The 19,910-nt window shown below is 34.9% G+C and overlaps 1 protein-coding gene across 4 annotated transcripts in view; it reads left to right on the top strand.

The window, feature by feature from the left end:
- VPS13A (vacuolar protein sorting 13 homolog A) overlaps positions 1 to 19,910 on the top strand; it is a 228,674-nt gene that overhangs the window by 155,575 nt on the left and 53,189 nt on the right. For all 4 annotated transcript variants that reach the window (XR_013334008.1, XM_077759359.1, XM_077759360.1 and 1 more), the window contains exons 47-53: positions 3,740 to 4,022; positions 7,176 to 7,571; positions 7,818 to 7,922; positions 8,040 to 8,186; positions 9,943 to 10,071; positions 10,512 to 10,645; positions 15,565 to 15,694. Coding sequence is in view for 3 of the 4 variants with exons in the window: in XM_077759359.1 (XP_077615485.1) it covers positions 3,740 to 4,022; positions 7,176 to 7,571; positions 7,818 to 7,922; positions 8,040 to 8,186; positions 9,943 to 10,071; positions 10,512 to 10,645; positions 15,565 to 15,694 (1,324 nt within the window). In the remaining variant the exon portion in view is untranslated. The remainder of the gene's footprint in view (positions 1 to 3,739; positions 4,023 to 7,175; positions 7,572 to 7,817; positions 7,923 to 8,039; positions 8,187 to 9,942; positions 10,072 to 10,511; positions 10,646 to 15,564; positions 15,695 to 19,910) is intronic.

The raw sequence follows: 19,910 nt of genomic DNA, 5'->3' as shown, positions 1-19,910 counted from the left end.
AAAGTGATCTAGTAGTTTTAGGCACATTTTCAGTTAGTAGACCTGCTAATTCTAATGAGTATTTTTATGCTTATACCTTCAGCCCTAATGAGTGTTTTATTGCTTAGCTCAGACTTGCTGAGGGCAGGTATTCTGTTGTTGGGAGAACAACAGAATAGTTGTTTACAATATCCGGCCTTGTTCTAGGGAAGATTTTGGGTGGGTTACAAGACTAGATTAAAGACAGCATGTAGGATATGTTTTAAAATTTCTGTAAAAAGTTTAAACTCATTTCATCCTTGAGTGAGAAAAGTTAATGGCATTCTGCTTTTTTTAAATAAATTATTCTGTATATTTTGTGACTCTGTTCATAAAAGAGGCTTTTAGAGTATTTTTACACTTTCTTATTCAAGACTAAAATATTAATTTGTCAAATGGAAATTAATTATCTTAATTAAAATTATTAGTGGTGAACCAGTTTGTATTTCTCATTAGATATTTGTCTAATTCTGAGATCTAGGTATGCTTACATTTAAGATATGAGGTCTTAGATTTAACAAATGGCTACCTCTCCCTAGAGAATTTAAATACACTGATTCTTAAATTTAATCATTTAAAAAATATTCGTCAAGTGCTTTGCTGTGTATAAGGTGCTAGTGTGGGATGTTAAGATGAATTGGGCGTGCTCGCTTCAGCAGCACATATACCAAAAATAAGATGAATTGAGCATAGCTACTACCCTTGAGAGATGGATACATTATGTAAATACAGAAGGAAACAAACAGTGGTTTGTAGAGATACAGAAGAGTTAGAGTTGCAGAAAACTACAGAAAACAAAGAAGGTCTTAATGATAGACTCCTGGGTGAGATACGTGAGTTAAAGGTAAAATAAATTAGCAGGGAAGGGCAATGTTAACTGGGAGGAATTGCATGAATAAAAGTGAGAAGGCCTGAAAGCACAGGGTTTATATGTGTCTGTAAAGAATAATTGGGAGTTGATTGTCCTATGCATGTTGTAATGTAACATTTGAAACATAGTTTAAGTTCATATTGAGGTACTTGCTCCCTCGTTTATATAAATTTTATCTTCATCTTTTTTTTTTTCAAGTTTATTTATTTTGAAAGAGAGGGACAGAATCCCAAGCAGGCTCTGTGACATCAGCTCAGAGCCAGTGCAAGGCTTACAGTCAATAACAGGGAGATCATGACCTGAGCCAACGTTGAGTCGGATGTTTAACCAACTGAGCCCACCCAGGCACCCCATCTTTATCTTTCATGTCGTCTTTTCCTTCCTTCTTCTCTTAGAACATCTGGTGCCCTTATGTTCTAGAACCTTTCGCTTTTCTCATTCAGAACCTCTCACCAATGATCATTTTTCTCTGGTGTTTTCTTCCTATTCATTTCTTAAACTTGGCTTAACCTTGCATGTTTTGCTAATGCAAGCCTTCTCTTCAGAACAGAGCTTTTTAGCAAAATTCTCACCTCTGCAAAAGGCTCTGCAACTGTCTAGAAAGTCAACCACACTCTCATGCCCCCTGCTGTGTACATACTTTTTTTTCTATCACAATGCAGTAGTTTTCTTTTAACATTACACCCCCCACGTGATTGCGATCTCTTAAGAGTAAAGAATGATTTATTTCCAGTTTTATCTTCTCATAAATAATGGGTCCAATAAAAGTTTTGATAATCCAGATTACTTTATTGGCATTAGTTTAACTTAGAGAAAATTAAGGTTTATATCTTCAAGTATTAGAAGTAAGAATGGAAAAGAGAATGAAAATTACAGAGAATGTAGAAATAAATAGATTAAATATGATAGCTGACTTGACAGATAATTAGATTTATGTATATGTCAAGGAAGAAGGAAAAGTCTAATATCATTTTATAGTCCAGAGTGCTAGTAGTTAGAAGTTCCTTGAAAGGAACACACCGAGAAGTGGGTATGGACAGTTGAGAGTTCAATCTAGCAAATTTAAGTCACCATCAGACATTATTACAAAAGTGTGTGATGGATACTTAAAACTTCAGGACTAGAGTTTCAGACAATCTAGGCTGGAGATAGTATGGACAAGTTCATCTGCAGGGGTTAGTGTCACAATTATAGGTGATTGGTCTTATAAGTATAAAAATATTTAAGTGTTTATATTTGGGCATGTTAGGTTTGAAAAATGATTAAACCTAAAATACAGTTGAAATGTAAACAGAATGTGATACTTAAATATAAGGATTAACCATATATGATTTTCTTGCAACCACTTCTGCAACTGTCCCCAATGTTTCAGCAGTTAAGTATCTATTGAAAGCTTTCATGTGATTAACACTGAAAAGGTGATAATTATTTTTTCAGTGGAAATGTGTTTTTAGTTCATGAATTCAGTCGTGACATATACTTTCGATGAGGATCACATATTCAGGAAAGCCAACTTTAAAAAAAAAACTTTTTTAATGTTTAAATTTGAGAGATTCTTCTTCTCCTTGAGAGAAGGAGAGACACAGAGCACGAGTTGGGAGAGAGGCAGAGAGAAAGAGGGAGACACAGAATCTGAAGCAGGCTTCAGGTTCTGAGCTGTCAGCACAGATCCTGATGGGGGGCTCAAACCCAAGAACCACGAGATCATGACCGGAGTCAAAGTCGGATGGTTAACTGACCAGGTCACCCAGGCACCCCCATGAAAGCCAACTTTTTAAGTTGAATGTGCAGATCAGTGGATAGTTGTATATGTTTTCTTTGTATATATGATCTATAGGATTACATATTTTCTGTAAGAAGCCAGTTATTGTAAACTTTTAAAAAATTTTTTTTAATGTTTTATTTATTTCTGAGAGAGAGAGATAGCGTGAGCGGGGGAGGGTCAAAGAGAGAGGGAGACACAGAATCTGAAGCAGGCTCCAGGCTCTGAGCTAGCTGCCAGCACAGAGCCCGACGTGGGACTCGAACCCATGAATTGTGAGATCATGACCTGAGCCGAAGTCGGACGCTTAACTGAGCCACCCAGGCGCCCCAGTCTTGTAAACTTTTAAGATAGTGAATTTGTAAGAAAAACATTCTCCTTTTTTAAAAAACACTTTTTTTTTTTAAGTTTATTCCTTTTGAGAGAGACAAAACATGAGCTCAGGAGGGGCAGAGAGAGAGATAGAAATAGAGTAAGAGACAGAGAGAATCCCAAGCAGGCTCTGTAGAATCAGCACAGAGCCTGACATGGGGCTCAAACTACGAAACAGAGATTATGAGCTGAGTGCAATCAAGAGTCAGACACTCAATTAACTGAGCCACCCAGGTGCCCTGAAAATATTCTCCTCTTAAGGGCCAAATAATTTGATTAATTTTTAAAAAGTTAAGATATGGAGGCACCTGGGTGGCTCAGTCGGTTAAGCCTCCAACTTTGGCTCAGGCCATGATCTCACGTTTCATGGGTTCGAGCCCCGTGTTGGGCTCTGTGCTGACTGCCAACCTGGAGCCTGTTTCAGATTCTGTGTCTCTCTCTCTCTCTGACTCTCCTCTGCTCATACTGTCTCTCTCTCTCTCTCTCAGAAATAAATAAAACATTAAAAACAATTTTTTAAAAAAAATTAAAAATGAAAGTTAAGATATGAAAATATCCATTTATTGGTCTATCTTATCTATCTCTAAGAAGAATGTGAAAATATAAAAATTTATTACAAGAGCAGGAAGTGATGTAATTTCATTGTTCCAAAGTAGTAATCATGTAATTTGTTTTCTTTTAAAGCATTTTAAAACATTGTTTAATCCTTTACACAGATCGCCTCTTTCTCTGAAGCCAGATGATGAGGACTATCAAGTGTGTGAAAGAATTGACTTTGAAGAAATTATTAAAAATGAAGGCACTCTTCTAAAGAAGAGATGTAGATCTATAAACACTACTAAGAAACCCTTTATTATTAATGTTGTCCCTGAAAAAGATAATTTGGCATCTCTCTCAGTGTATTCAGAAGATGGTTGGGACTTACCATACATACTGCATTTGTGGCCGCCTATCCTGCTCCGAAATCTTCTTCCTTACAAAATTGCTTATTATATAGAGGTATTCTAGAATTTTTTTGATGCCTTCCTGTCTTTGATTTTGTAGCATTGGTTATTTAAAATTATGAGCAACAAAACAATGTTTAATGTTCCCATAAAAATTATATACCAGTGAATGGGTAGTCCAGATGTTTTTCAAATGGAAAAGAAATGCTTCAATCATATTGTATAAAAAGAGGGTTATTAAAAATATATTTTTTCCATGATTTATTCTAGAAATATGGCTGCTAAATCAAATATAAGTTACATGCACAAATGTGATGTGCCATTCTGTTTCTCAAAACTAAACATTAAAAATTTTTAAAAATCATTAATGAAAATAATCTATGTTTCTACTAGAAAATTTAGAGAATAGAGATAATAAAAATTGCCTGTAATTACGTCCTCTGAAAGTAGTGCTTCAGGTGAAATTATCATTTCAGGTTTAGAATACAGATATACGTCACTTTATCACACTTGTCAGAGAAACAGATTCTTACAAATTTGAGGTTTATAGCAACACTATGTCAAGCAAGTATTTTCACTCCATTTTTCCCATAGCATTTGCTCACCTCATGTCTTTTTGTCACACTGGTAATTATTGTAACATTTCAGACTTGTCATTATTAATTGTTATGATCTATGATCAGTGATAATGACTTGCTGAAAGCTCCGATGATGGCTAACCTTTATTAGCAATAAAGTATTAAGGTGTGTACATGGTTTTCTAGACATGATGGTATCGCATACTTAATAAACTACAGTGTAGTGTAAACATAACTTTTATATCACTGGGAAACCAAGAAATTTATTTGACATGCGCTCTCGTGCTATTTGGTTTATTGTTGTGGTCTGGAACTGAACCCGCAATATCTCTGAGGTATGCCTGTGTGTATACATTTAATCTTTTCCTTGCTTGTGTATCTCATTTATTATATATTTAAAAGATGGACATTAACTTTTGAAACAAGTGTGAAAATTAGTCTTAAAATAATATTAAAATATTCAACAAATAGAAATAGCAGCCTACATTAGTCTCATGCTAGTATTTAAAAAAAATTTTTTATGTTTTACTCTTTAAGGGGGAGAGCGTGCATGTGGGTGCTCACACAAACGGGGGAGGGACAGAGAGGGAGACACAGAATCTGAAGCTGGCTCCATGCTCTGAGCTCTCAGCACAGAGCCCCATGAGGGCTTGAACTCATGGACTGGGAGTTCATGACCTGAGCAGGAGTTGGATGCTTAACCAACTGAGCCACCCATGCACTCCTCTCATGTTAAGTTTTCTTTTTTTTAACTTTTTTTAAATGTTCTTTTATTTATTTCTGAGAGAGAGAAAGACAGTGTGAGCAGGGGAGGGTCAGAGAGAGAGGGAGATACAGAATCTGAAATAGGCTCCAGGCCCGTGAGATCATGACCTGAGCTGAAGTCGGACGCTTAACCAACTGAACCACCCAGGCTCCCCTCAGGTTAAGTTTTCTAAAAAGAGGATTATGCTCTATAAAGATGCTTTTTCTTTTAAGTACTTTTTGTTTTAACAGATTACATTTGATTCTCTTGTTGTAACAGGGATCTTTCCATCTTAAGTTTTTAAGTAAACATTCTATTTGCCATGCTTACCAAATATAAGAAGGTAGTTCTTTACTGTAGTCTATTAATTATTTTTGTTGTGGTCTGTTAATAACTGTTGGGATTTACTATATATTTATACTTGTCTGATAAATTGGGAGGGGGCGGAGTTAACAGATCTGAGGTTTAAGGATCTTCCATATGGTTGGCAGATACTATAGTGGTCAACAATTTGTACTTTGCTCTCCGATAGATTTGAGATTGAATCCTAGCTCTTTGATTTACTAGCTTTATGTCTTTAAGCAAGTTGTATTATCTTTTTATATCATTTTTCCTAGTCTATAAAATAGGGATATTAATAAAACTTGCATGATGGGGATATGGGGAAGATCAAATTAGATAATGCATACAAAGAACTTCTAGCATAGTGCCTGACAGGCACACATTTGCAATTTATTTACCTCTGTTACATCCACCAACCACTACTGTTGTTATTTTGTGGAATATTAACTAACATGTCAGACATCAGTAATTTGCATTATTTTGGTTTAAGTAATTTAAAATCTTAAGAGATTCCTATGTTCTAATAACAGGAAGGAATCAGGTTAGAGATGATGGAAAAACTGGTGATGAGCCATCTATCTATGAATGTTCCATTCTTAAAGACTTTGAAGTTGGTACTTTTGGGATCACATTTTATTTGCTAGTTTCCAAAGGATACGATAAATGTTTAGAAGGACAATTTAGCTGTGGTATGAAGGGAGGGTTACAAGGGACAAGCATGGATAAGAGACTCTAAAGTGAGAGGTCACAGTGACATGAACTAATAAAGTCATGGAAGGGTAGGCAGAGAGAAATGAACAGTTTTTAGACATAAGGTGTAGCATAAACAGTGATTGGACATGGGTGATGAGGGATTGTTAAAAAGCAGAAATGGGAATCAGGATTGCTTATTTTGGATTACTGTCATTGTTTTTCATTTTGCATTATTTTGTTTTTAAAACTAAAATCACTACTGGATAAGATTTTTTTAACGTTTTACCTTTTTTTAATGTTTTATTTATTTCTGAGAGAGAGAGAGAGAGAGTGTGTGTGTGTGAGCAGGTGAGGGGCAGAGAGAGAGGGAGACACAGAAACCGAAGCAGGCTCCCGGCTCTGAGCTAGCTGTCAGCACAGAGCCCAATGCGGGGCTCGAACCCACGAACTGTGAGATCATGACCTGAGCCTAAGTTGGACGCTTAACCGACTGAGCCACCCAGGCACCCCTAATGTTTTACTAATTATAGTGTTTATAATGTTTATTTCAGCATAGTTTTTCATTATGTTATTTAATTTTATCCTCATAGTAGTCCTTTGAAGTTGATGATTTAGACCATTTTACAAATATGATCATTCAAATCTCTAATGATTTCTAGAAGTTTACACATCTTGTAGAGTTAGAAATAGAAGTCGTAGAATATTGGGTCGTAGACTCATATGTCTTCTGACCTGTTCAGAGGTATTTCAAAAGTATTATATTTATGGCATTTGCAATCATTAAAGAGAGGTCTGGGGCATATTATTACTCTGACACATTTTAAAGTTTACTGTATTTTTTTTATTACAGGGGATTGAGCATAATGTTTATACTCTCAATGAAGGACGTTCAGCCCATATTTGTACTGCCCAGTTGGATAAAGCCAGACTACATTTGAAATTACTTGACTATCTTAATCATGATTGGAAAAGTGAATATTATATAACACCTAATCAGCAGGATATTAGTTTCATCAATTTTACCTGTGTTACAGAAATAGAAAAGACTGATTTAGATATTGCTATCCATGTAACCTATAATATTGGCCAGACAGTTGTCGCATTTCATAGTCCTTATTGGATGGTCAATAAAACTGGTCGAATGTTACAGTATAAAGCAGATGGAATTCATCGAAAGCATCCACCTAATTACAAAAAGCCCATTCTCTTTTCTTTTCAACCAAAGCACTTTTTTAATAACAATAAGGTATGTAAGTTTTTTTTAAAGTTTCCTTTTTCCTGAGCTATGTATCACTCCTTTTTTAAAGTTTTGAAGAATACTATGAAACAGGTTAGAAATAACACTTACATGTTTTAGGTTAAAATATTAAAATTCAGTATGCAAAAATGTTTAGTGCATTAATGTAGTATTCATGCTAGCAAGCAAATTATCAATTTACATAGGAATTTTTAAAGATATCTAAATTGTAATGTATTTGGAAATTTTTTCTAGGTTCAGCTTATGGTAACTGATAGTGAATTGTCAGATCAGTTTTCAATTGATACTGTTGGGAGTCATGGAGCTGTTAAATGTAAAGGCCAGAAAATGGAGTATCAAGTGAGTTCATTCTTTGCTCCTCAAGAAACTTCTATTTAAACTATATCAACTACTTAATTTTTATTAGGATATGTGACAATGTAACAATTTTTGAAATGTTAATTTTTTTCCCTTTAGGTTGGTGTCACTATAGACCTCAGCAGTTTTAACATCACCAGAATTGTGACTTTTACCCCTTTTTATATGATTGAAAACAAAAGCAAGTATCATATGTCAGTGGCTGAAGAGGGAAATGATAAATGGCTCTCTCTCGATTTAGAGCAGGTGGGTAGATGAATTTCAAAAATGTACATTTTTGGATTTTCATTTTTACTTGGAGTTAGGTACCTGAAACCACTGTGTAAAATTTTAATTGGCCCCCACACCCCATTTTATTTGTACCAGTCTCTGTATACTTGATTTTTAAAATCCAAACCTTGTCACTTAGGAATGTATTGCTTGATAAGGGAAATAGATATTTAACAACTAGTAACCAAACAGTGAAAATACAGCAGAAGACTAGATAAGGTATAAATGCAGCAAAGCATAGGAAATGATTTACTCTTTCCATAAAGCTGTTAAGAATGCCTTTATAGAGTAAGTTAAGCCAGTTTAAGAAGACAGTAGTAACTTAGTGAAATTTTGATTCTGTTCCATCTTTAGCTATTAGACCTCGGGATAAAAGCTTTCTAAAAAGACTGATTGATGGAATATTTTACTTTGAAGAAGTTTTTTGTAAATCTGTTAGGATTATGAGAGAAGTACTTGATATTTTTATTCACTGTTCCTTTTTGCTTTCAAACCATCTTGCTGGTATCATTCTGACATACATTCTGTAGGTTTTCCTTTAAAGCTTGTTTTGGAGCTAATGCCATTAGTTTGTGTTTATCCATAAAAGTTTTTATCATCATCTTTTATGATAATTTCTCTTGCTAATCAATTCTATTTTTTCTCAACATGTGTAGATTTTACTCCACCATTTTCTGGCTTCCACGTTAGAAGAAAGTTCTGCTGTTATTTGAAGCTTAGTTTCCTTCCCAATTGCCTTCATAGTCTTTGTCTTTGCTGTTTTGCAGTCATACTATTTGTCTGTGTGGGCTCCTTTTATACATCCTGCTTGAGATGATTTACTCTGAGGTTGTAAAAAGCCCTGGATGGTAACATCCTAAGCCTCTTAGAGCCTTAACCCTGTCTCCCGTCTGATTCTATTAATTAGCTCTTATGGTTGAATAAAATGGACTTTAACAAGCCAAGGCACTTGATTTTAATATCCAGGTTCTCCTGCATTGCTGCAGGTCATGTCATGATGACCAGAATGACAACATGAACAGTCTCATTGAAATATGTGAAGTTACCAGTCTGGTTTCAGCTTATCACAGTAGGACAGCGTTTACAGAACAGTTTACAGACAACATTGGTTTTCCTTTCCTGGTCTCCAGCTCTTTTCTTTTCTTCTGCCTCTGTTGTCTGGTCTTCTCTCTGGGTACATTCACTGTCTCTTGTTTGTTTTCAGTTTGGATGCCAGATCACCGACGTTCATGTTGTTCCTTAAGATTTTGAGTCTGTTTCCTAATGTAAACTTCAGATAAATCCTTTACTTTTTTTACTCTTATGTGACTTCCAGGACTTTGGATTCATACATGACCTAATACAACCGTTGTGTGTACTCTGGCTACTGCTTAATTACCAAATGATGTGCACAACCTGATTATGACTTTCAGGAACTGAATGTACCCTTTGTTTTAAACCAGTCACTTGCTTTTCAGATCAGCTTACATGCTGACTTTTCAACCCTCCTCCAGATCTTTGGGCCACGTTGAAGCCCCTTTGCCAGCCTCCCCTTAACCACACCTCTTCAACTTACCACCTGTCACGGTGCCCACAGGTGGTGACCCATCTCTAAGCTGGCAGTTGATGGCTGTTTAGCTAAGCAACCCAATAGCCAGAGCATCGTGGAAAGGGATTTAAGTTTCTTCTGATAGTTTTGTTAAAATGATGAAATCTTTTTAAGAAAAATAAATATTTGTAATATATGTTTTAGTGTGTTCCCTTTTGGCCTGAGGATGCTTCTAATGCACTCCTCATTCAAGTGGAAAGAAATCAAGGCCCTCCCAAAAAGATACATTTTAACAAGCAAGAAAACTGTATTTTATTGCGTCTGGATAATGAGGTGAGTGATTTGTGTGTGTCTGTGTGTCTATGTGTGATTGGAAAAGCTATTATATACTTACTAGTGTGATTAGAAAAGCTATTATATATTAGTGATTTTATTTGTATGTCTGATTTTTTCCCCTTCCACCAAAAATGAACAAACATTTCTATTTTGTGAAAGGAAAAAGTACTAAAAGGAAACAGAGACATAAAACAATTTAATTCTTAACCAGGAAGTTAGAGTGCCCAGAATACTAGTATGTGCCACCTCTGGAATCTGACCCACCTGTACCCACTGATGGAAGCTCCTGGTTTCCCACACATGCAGTAGAAAATCCTGAATTGCTTTCTTAATCATCAAAAATATATTAAGTTATGAATAGTCTTATTAAATGTTACTGGTTAGTATTCTTTGGAAAACAGTCACATAAGAGAATGTTTTCTTTTTTCTTTTCCTAGCTTGGAGGTATTATAGCAGAGGTTAATTTGGCTGAACATTCTACAGTTATTAGATTTTCAGATTATCATGATGGAGCAGCTACATTCCTGTTAATAAATCACACCAAGACTGACATTGTTCAGTATAACCAAAGGTAAGAAGATGATCACAAACACAGTGGCTTTATGATGATTTCTTAACAATATAACACTGATAATGCCATTACAGTTAGGTAAAACAGTGTTCTCATTTAAAAAAAAAAAAAGGCATACTGACATGTAGTGGTAAAACTGACATAATATCTATAATTTACCTTTTTAAAATTGTGGTGTAATTGACCTATATATTATCTGAGTTTCAAGAATACAACATCATGATGCAGTATTGGTATATACTGTACTTTGATCACCACAGTGAGTCTAGCTAACACCCATCACCACACAGAGTTACAAATTCTTCTCCTTGTGATGAGAACTAAGATTTACTCTCCTCTCAACCTTCAAATGCACAATACAGTATAATTAACTATAGTCTCCATGCTGTACAGTCCATCCCTATGACTTGACTTATTTTACCACTGGAAGTTGGCACCTTTTGACCCCCTTCACGTACTTCATCCATACCCTATCCCCAACTCTAACAGCCAGCACTCTTGTCTCTTTATCTACAAGTTTGTATTTTTTTGTTTTCTTTTTGTGTTTTTGGCTTTTTAGATCCCTTATATAAATGAATACAGTATTTGTCTTTCTCTGACTTATTTCATCTAACGTCATTCACTTGAGATCCATCCATGTTGTCGCAAATGGAAAGATTTCCTTCTTCTTTATAGATGAATAATAATCTATTATGTCTTTATCCATTCAAACATCAATGCACACGTATGTTGTTTTCATGTCTTGGCTATTGTAAATAATGTGGTAGTGACATGGGGATGCATATGTCTTCTTGAATTAGTGTTTTTATTTTCTTTGGATAAATATCCAGAAGTGGAATAGCTAAATCTTGGGGTATAATTATACCTCAATTTTCTGAGGAACCTTTATACTATTTTCCAATGTGGCTCCACTTTACATTACCACCAGCAGTACGGTGGTGTTCTCTGTTCTCCACATCATCATCGACACTTCTTTTATTGTCTTTTTTTTGATAATAGCCATTCTAATGTGTGTGAAGTGACAGCTCACTGTGGCTTTGATTTGAATTTCTTTGATGATAAGTGGCATAAATTACATTCAAATGCTTCAAAAAAGGAAAAATGGGAAGAACTGAAGCAAGTATGGCAAATTTGATCATTGTAGAGTCTGGTGAAGAGATGTTAAGGTTTATCACTAAAACTTTGTTATTCACATTTTTCATATTTTTAATGAACATAATGTAAATATTGAGACATCAGATTTTTTCAAACAGTAGATACCTTCTTGCTGATGGGTGTGGGAAGGGACTGCTACATTTTTAAGCTTCCTTTAAAGACTAGATTTAAACCTTGGCTTTCTAGGACTACTCCTAGCATCATTTGTTTCAGTTTGCTGTGGTATCGTGTCTTCTTAGGGCCATCACAGTTCTGTAACTTTCTGTTCCTCTTGTTAGTGGTCCCAGGCGCTTTCGAATTTATTTTGTCTGCTTTTTTGTTTCCATCTGTGACTAATCAGTGGCCCGTATTTATGAGTTCACTTATGCTTCCCTTCCATTGCTAAGTGTTATGCTTCTAACCACTGATTAAAATCAAATAAGCATTGAATAAGGACCCCAAGGCTAGACTAGCAAGTATCTAGAACTCCTCTTGCCCTCTCAGTTCTCTCATTTGTGAAAGATGTTGAAAGAGGAAGCCAACTTTTTATGATTATCTATATTATAAAAATAATGAACTGATTGATCAAAGCTGACAAAGAAATTGAAGTAATTTCTCATTTGCCCTTCAATCCATGCACGCTCAAGTACATACAGTGTTAACAGAATTAAGATCTACAGAGAATGACGTAAGTAACTCCTTTATTTACTCAAGGATGGTGTATGGCTGGTAACATTCTAGATCCATACAGAGAAGCAAAGTCAATAATTCTTTATATGCTATGAATGATGTAGGGCGTCATAGTTTAATTCTCTGACAACTGGTTGAGCCTGGCGGAAGCTGAGGTAGAGACCTCTCAGGCTTGTCCTGTGGCTTTGCGCTTGCAATTATCTCTATCTGGTTTAGATATAAAGTGTTTAGAAATCTTCTCTACTGCACTGTTGTAATTATAAAAGTAAGTGATCCTATATTGAAATTCTGAAACCTAAAAAAATTATAGTCTTAATGGAAATTTGTAAAATTAACAATCTGCAGTAATAAACCATGGATTTAAATTTAGAATTATTTGAAGTAGTTATTATATCAAGAACCTCAAACTTTGATTTAATATTAAATAAAGAATCCTATATGCCAGTGATCCCCAAATCTTTACTCCGTCATAGACTTCTCTTAAGCTTAGGCTGCCACCTCCTCCTAATTATCACATAATTAATAGTTGTAATATTCTCATAATTAATAAATCACAGGTAAGCTATTTTTTTAAAATCTCCTCTTGTCTAATCTTTCCTTTAATTACCCGAGCTCAGCATCCCCATATTTCTTATTCAAGTAGATTTTTTAAAATCTGTATCTCTATAGCCTTGTCTCTACTAAACTCTCATTTGCCACCAAAGGTAGGTTTCCAAAAATACTAAATATAATCTTGTCTTCCTTGTTTAAAGTTTTTTAGTGACTTTCCATATCTTCTAAAGGAAAATATGTTTCTAGGCTACCTTTCTGAACATTTCTCTTTCCCTATACTTAGGACCANCCCGAACCCGCGAACCGCGAGATCATGACCTAAGCGAAAGTCGGATGCTTAACCGACTAAGCCACCCAGGCGCCCCTAGTGTTTGTTTATTTTTTGAGAAACCCTTCACAAGCAGGGGAGGGACAGAGAGAGAGGGAGACACAGAATCCGAAGCAGGCTCCAAGCTCTGAGCTGTCAGCACAGAGCCACATGGACTTGAATCCATGAACCAGGAGATCATGACCTGAGCTGAAGTCTTAACCAACTGAGCCACCCTGGTGCCCCTATGCACCCAGTTTTCAATTGTACCTTTACATATGTAGATTAAAGCATTTGTCACATTGCATTGTCATTGTCTTGTAAGTTTAAGACTATATGCTTGTGCATGAATAGTTAACATTCTGAGGACTCTAGTTACTTTGTTTTCTTTCAGTTACCATTTCCTATCCAAGATAAATTTGAGATGAATTTTTTGGTAAAGAAAATTCTTCAGTGAGTTAAACGGATCAAAATTTGTATGAATTAAAAGCATTTCTCAATCCTTTTAAACCAAGTGTATCTTGTTTACATTTGATATTTTTTTTCATGGAATAAACAAAAACTATAGGACTGTTGCCTTCTCTGCTTTTCCTCCCTTGGATTTGCTATTTGTTGTTATTAATATGGTTATTTCCTACATATAAAAATTATAACTCAGTTTTTTTAATTCCATTGAAAAATTGTGAAAAGAAAACCATGATCCTGAAAGCCCAACACTGTCAACATTTTGATACATTTCTTTTCACACTATTTTACTGTTGCTATCTGTCTATATTTCTGAATCTCTTGTTTTTAATAGCTGTTATGAGCATGTAAGTTTGCTTTAGAACACAGTTTTTAATGAATGTGTGAACTTTCATCATTTAGATACACTATAACTATTGAGAATTTTTTTGTCTAATTTTATAATTTTTAATAAAAATCTTTAACCCATTTGTAGTCCTTCTAATAACTAATTTAAGATTTCCTTGCCTTTTTTTTGGAATATGGATTGTTTTTTTCTCATGATGATTTGGAAAATACATGTTCTGGGTTTTTTTTTTGTTGTTCTTGAAGATTTCAGTGTACTTTACATTTTGAGAGTGAAATAATACCTGCTAATTTACCCATCAGTAAAATGGAATACTTTCATATTTTTAGCTTCTCTTTCCAAATTCCCAGTTTCTTATGCATATAATTTGGAATTTTTGACTGAAATTAATATGAAATGGTTAGTTGTTTTTTTCTCTTAATGTGTTTATTTAGGGCTTTTTTTTTGGCATTTGACAAGGTGATTTGACTGGTTTAGTTGCTTAATATTTTTACATCTCAACTCTTTTTTTTTTTAAGTTTTATTTATTAAGTAATCTCTATATCCAACATGGGGCTCGAACTCATGACCTCGAGATGAAGAATCGGACAGACGCTCTTCCAAATGAGCCAGCCCGGTGCTTCTACATCTCAATTCCAGATTTTATTTTGAGGCATCTCTGGCTTGGTTGGAAAAAGTCTTAGAGTTAGCTTTTCAGTAAAGGTTTGTGGATAGTTATGCTATTGGTTGTTTGAGAATGTCCTGTTCTTGAAAATATGACAATTTGACATGAAATTTTAAGTTCTAACCTCTTGTCTCAAAATTGTATAGACATTGCTCCATTGTTTTCTGGCATTCAGTACTAGAGAAAAATGTGAGACCAGTCACTTTTATTCCTTTCTGGGCAGCTCTGATTTTCCTATATGTTTGTGAGCAGATTCCCCTCTATTTTCTTAAAAATTCAACATACTACAAAGATGTGTAGGATCATACTCTGTTTTCATTATTTTTGTGTGATGCCTGGTCATGTTACCTGTAGAGTTAGCTGCTGCCTCAGTTCAGAAACGTTATATTCTGTTATTTCTTTGGTTTGTAACTTTTCCAGTTTTTTTTTTTTTTTTCTTTCCTGGAATCATTTTTGAGCTGGCTGAATTTCTTAGATTTACATGCCAGGAATAATTTTATTCAACCATTCATTTGTGTTAAAAATTTGCAAAGAAGTTTCAAACACATGCGAATCTTTATTTTCTAAATGAGACAAATATTTTCCTGAAATATTGTCATTATTTTCTTTAAAAAAATGTTTTTCATAATGTAAGGAAAAAATTTCAATCTACTGATAATCAGAACTATCAAATCTCAGTGGAGTCAGAATTAAGTAATATTTTGGGTTCTTTATATATTCATATATTTGCACTGAATGCCTATTTTTACTATTTATGGTAGTTCTCTCAGTGAAATAGAAGATTCCCTCCCTCCTGGAAAAGCGGTATTTTACACCTGGGCTGATCCAGTGGGCTCTAGAAAGCTGAAGTGGAGATGTGGAAAAAGCCACGGAGAAGTGACGCAAAAGGATGTACGTATCGGGTTGAGTCTTAGGTGTTCTCAGCAGCCTTTTTGTTTGTTTGTTGTTTGATCTTTTTAAAGGTATTCTCTGTCAGCCTTGCTAGTTTTTTGGTTTTTGTTTTTAATTTATTTCTGAGAGAGAGAGAGAGAGCGTGAGCAGGGGAGGGTCAGAGAGAGAGGGAGACACAGAATCTGAGGCAGGCTCCAGGCTCTGAGCTAGCTGTCAGCACAGAGTCCGACGCGGGGCTTGAACCCCTGAACTGTGAGATCATGACCTGAGATGAAGTCTGACGCTCAACCGACTGAGCCACCCAGGTGCCCCCAGCCTTACTAGTTTTAAGGACTGTTTTGAGTCTGTACTTCTAAAAAACTGCCGAAGATTTAAAAGCAGTATTCAGACTTTAATGAAAAACGTTCAAAACCAGAAAGGGCCTTATTTTGTCTATATCATTGCTTGCTGTTTTTATGTTATAAAAGGTAAGCTGGGCTTAGGTCGGTGCTTTTAGCTCTCACCTAGTAACAGATGCATTCTCCATAATGACCCTCGTTTTAGGTCACTGTGGTTTCTGTGAGGATCATTTATGGACCCACAGAAGAATTTATGTTTTTTCATAATGCATAAACATTTCCCAGTAACATTTTGAATGACTTTCAAAAATTTTTATTAAAATTTTATTAGTCTTTCAAAAATCATCTTAATTTGACCCCTATTCCAGTGTCTTTTTCCTTACCACTAATTATTATTTCTTATCAGTGGGCCAGAGGTTATCTCACTCTCATTTTGGAGGAAAAACTGAATTATTAATCGTTTACTATAGGTTTGGTTTTGCTTAATAGTCTGTATCAAATTAAGGCAGTTGCCTTCTACTCTTTAGTTTGTAAAAATATGCGTGTGTGCGCGTGTATGAAGGAATGAATACTGAAATTTTTTTTAAAGTTTATCCACTTATTTTGAGAGAGAGAGAACGCACACATGCACACGCACAAATGAGGGGGAGGCAGAGAGAAGGAAAGACAGAATCCCAAGCAGGCTCCACACCATCAGTGCAGAGCCTAGTGAGGGCTTGAACTCATGAACTGTGAGATAATGACCTGAGCCAACCAAGATCAAGAGTTTGATGCTCAACCGGCTGAGCCACCCAGGTGCCCCATGAGTATTGAATTTTTATCAGTTGTTATGCTTTTAATTTTCTTCTCTATAGAGATAACTGGACTTAATCATATTTGGGAGAATGAAGGATGAATTAATGTGGTTATTTTTTAAATATTTGACTAACCTTGTGTTCCTGGAATTGGTTTGGTAATGTTTTAATGTTTTACTTTTGCCTGTATTCACAAGAGAGTACTGTCTGTACTAGACTTTGATACTATAGTTTGCTGACGTCCAAAACATGTTTGGAAATGCGTGTTTCTCAATGAGTATATACAAAATTCGTATAGAATTCATCAGTGAAGCCATGCCATCTTAGTCTGAAGTTGTTTTTGTAGGAAGGTTTTTAAATTATGAATTCTGTTATTGTATATAGGACAAATCAGTTTTCTACTTCTGTCATTTTACTTAGGTTTTCTAAGAATGTGTTTATTTCCTCTGATTTTCTGATAGATTGATTATAAAGTGTTTTTATAATATCCATCTTTTATCTTTTTAATATTTACAGTGATTCTCTTTTTCATTCTTAGTATAGATTATCTGTGCTTTCATTCCTTTTTCCTTGTTAAATTTTACTTAGGATTTATTAGTTTTATTCTTAGTTGTTTTTTTAATCAGAAAACTGTTGCTTGTTCTTCTGATGATCTCTGTTGCACATTTGTGTTCATTTTCACCAATTTCTGCTCTGATCTATATTTGATAATTTTCTTTTAAGTTCCTGAGATAGATACTATTAGTCTGCTCATACTGCCATGACAAAACACCTTAGGCTGTGGGCCTTAAACAACAGAAATGTATTTCCCACAGTTCAGGAGGCTGAAGGCCTGAGATCACAGTGCCTGTGTGGCGAGGTTCTGGTGAAGGTGGTGAGGACTCTTCTTGCCTTGCAGATGATCACCTTCTCACTGTGTCCTCACATGGTGGAGAGAGAATGAGTGAGCTCTCAGGTGTCTCTTATAGGGATCGAATCCTGTTGGATCAGAGCCCTAACTCCTCCTTTATGATGTCATTTAACTTTACCTCCAAAAGGTCCTGTGTCCAATACAGTCACTTTGGAGGTTGGGACTTCAATATCATGAATTTGGGGGTGGGATGGGACACAGTTGAGTTCATAGCAGATGCCTAGATCACTGTTTTTTAGATTTTCCTCACTTTTTTTTTTTTTTTAAAGAGACGATGTGAACGGGGGGAAAAGGGCAGAGGGAGAGAGAGAAAGAAAACAAGAGAATCTTACGCACAGTGAGCATGGAGCCCCAAACAGGTGTGGATCCCATGACATTGGGATCATGACCTGAGCTGAAATCAAAGTAGGACATTCAACTGACTGAGCCACCCAGGTGCCCCCACCCTCAGATTTTCTTGATTTTTTTTTTTTGATGTGCCTGTACTCCAGTTTTAGTCCTTCCGTTTCTATGAGACTACTCATTATTTTTCTGATTTTCTTAACTTCTCAGTGTCTGCTTCTACTTTTAGAAATGGCATTTGACTTTTTGAGAAAGCAAGTCCAAATATGACATTCATTTTCATTGCCTTTACTTCTCTTATAAATCTTAACTCTCACTGCCTTGGTAGCTTTTCTGTCTTTTCAAACATGTTTTCCTTTTTATATTTATATATATTATTTATATTTATATTTATTTATAAATACATTTATATTTATATATATTATTTATATAGATATATTTTATATCTAACAAAAAGGTCTTGTTCTTACCTGGAGGGTTGGGCCAAGACCATCTACTCATCAACTTCTAAGGCAGTAACTCATAGTAATTTTTCAAAATTAAATTTGTTAGCATATGGGAATGTCAGGGCATTTTGTGTATTGATTTTTACATCCAGAAAACTCACTGAATTATTAATATTGGCTACTTTTTATTTTTCTATATGGACAGTCATGATACAAATACCAAGAGTTTTGTTTTCCTGTTTTTAATCCTTTCATCTTTAATTTCTTTCTACCTTACTGGACTGGCCAGGATCTTTGTATACTATTGAATAGAAGTGGTGCTTACATGTATTTTTGCCTTAAACCTTATCTTAAGTTATATATCTTCAACATTTCACCTTTAAATATAATCTTTGCAAAAATTTGGTATTTCCAAAAGAAATAGGACAGTTTGACAAGAGGTTAAAAAAATAACTTTTCGGGGCACCTAGGTGGCTCACTTGGTTAAGTGTCTAACTTTGGCTCAGGTCATGATCTCACAGTTGATAAGTTCAAACCCCACATCAGGCTCTCTGCTGTCAGCTCAGAGCCTGCTTTGGATCCTTTGTCCCCCTCTCTCTCTGTCCTTCCCCTACTTGCTGATGTGCATGCTTTCTCTTTCTCAAAAATAAAAATGAACTTTAAAAAACAAAACAAAACAAAACAAAAACCTCATTAACTCTTTGTTTACTAAATGTTTTTATTATGGTTGGATATTGAGTTTTATAAAATGCTTTCTTGCAAATAGGTGCTATTTTACTTGCATAACATTTTATTCTTGCCTTAGCCATCTATCTTGAATCACTTTGTGTCAGAATTTAATTCCTCATGTAGAATTGCCTTGAGTGAGTCCTTGTTGATGTTGAAATGTAGTACTTTTTGTCTTTAGGCATCTTTGTTTTGTACTTTTCACTGAAGGATATTTTTGCCGAGTAAGGAATTCTGGGTTGAGTGTTATTTTCTCTTAGCATACTGATAACAGTTTTCCGTTGTCTTCTAGTGTTTCTCTTGTGGAGTCCAGCATAGGTTTTGTTTTGTTTTTTCTTGTTTTTTTGTTTAATGTATTTGAGAGAGCTATTATTGACCTAATTTTAATTTTTTTATTCCTAGTTATTAGAATTTATTAAGGAAAAAATTGTATTTTTATATAATCTCATTTGATCTCTTAGTACTTTTGCATATTTATATCACAGCAGTAGCTACAGTTTATAAAGATAACATCTGAAACCCACTATAGAACATTAGACTTCAGAATTATTTGGAAATAAATTAGTTTTCTTATTTTTCAATGTAGTTTTAATGCTGTGTGTTTTATTTTAGAAAGTATTATAAGTGATGGACTCTTCCTAAGTATTGATTTTATGGGAA

Source organism: Crocuta crocuta, unplaced genomic scaffold (genome assembly GCF_008692635.1).
Source record: "Crocuta crocuta isolate KB4526 unplaced genomic scaffold, BGI_CrCroc_1.0 scaffold41, whole genome shotgun sequence".
In the NCBI taxonomy this organism is placed as follows: Eukaryota; Metazoa; Chordata; class Mammalia; order Carnivora; family Hyaenidae; genus Crocuta; species Crocuta crocuta.
The sequence above is the reverse complement of the archived record's forward strand: the minus strand, read 5'-3'. Positions and strand labels throughout refer to the sequence as shown.